Source organism: Pterocles gutturalis, unplaced genomic scaffold (genome assembly GCF_000699245.1).
Source record: "Pterocles gutturalis isolate BGI_N339 unplaced genomic scaffold, ASM69924v1 scaffold5377, whole genome shotgun sequence".
Classification (NCBI taxonomy): Eukaryota; Metazoa; Chordata; class Aves; order Pterocliformes; family Pteroclidae; genus Pterocles; species Pterocles gutturalis.
In genome coordinates, this window is record NW_010112537.1 from 4,263 (window position 1) to 4,557 (window position 295).

Genomic DNA, 295 nt, shown 5'->3' on the forward strand with positions numbered 1-295 from the left:
CCGAACAAGGTGGTCCCGGGCCGGGACCCCCCCGGCGCTGCCACTGTGCCGCCGGGGCCTGACCAGCATTGTCGTGACGCTCAAAGGTCAGTGTGACAGAAAAGCTCCATTGCTGTCCCAGCTTTCTCTGTGTCATGGTGTCACGGGGTGTGAGCGGGACCCTCAGCCCTCCCCTGCCTGCAGGCCTGAAGGAGAAGTGCGTGGACAGCCTGGTGTTCGAGACCCTCATCCCCAAGCCCATGATGCAACATTACATCAGCCTCCTGCTGACGCACCGGCGCCTCATCCCCTTGTG

At 63.4% G+C, this 295-nt stretch overlaps 1 protein-coding gene across 1 annotated transcript in view; it reads left to right on the forward strand.

The window, feature by feature from the left end:
* LOC104462214 (neuron navigator 1-like) overlaps positions 1 to 295 on the forward strand; it is a gene marked incomplete at its 5' end in the record, with an annotated part of 7,570 nt that overhangs the window by 4,106 nt on the left and 3,169 nt on the right. The window contains 3 exon segments of the mRNA XM_010074075.1: positions 1 to 27; positions 29 to 86; positions 184 to 292. The exon segment at positions 1 to 27 is cut by the window's left edge and continues 63 nt beyond it. Of these exon segments, the coding sequence (XP_010072377.1) occupies positions 1 to 27; positions 29 to 86; positions 184 to 292 (194 nt within the window).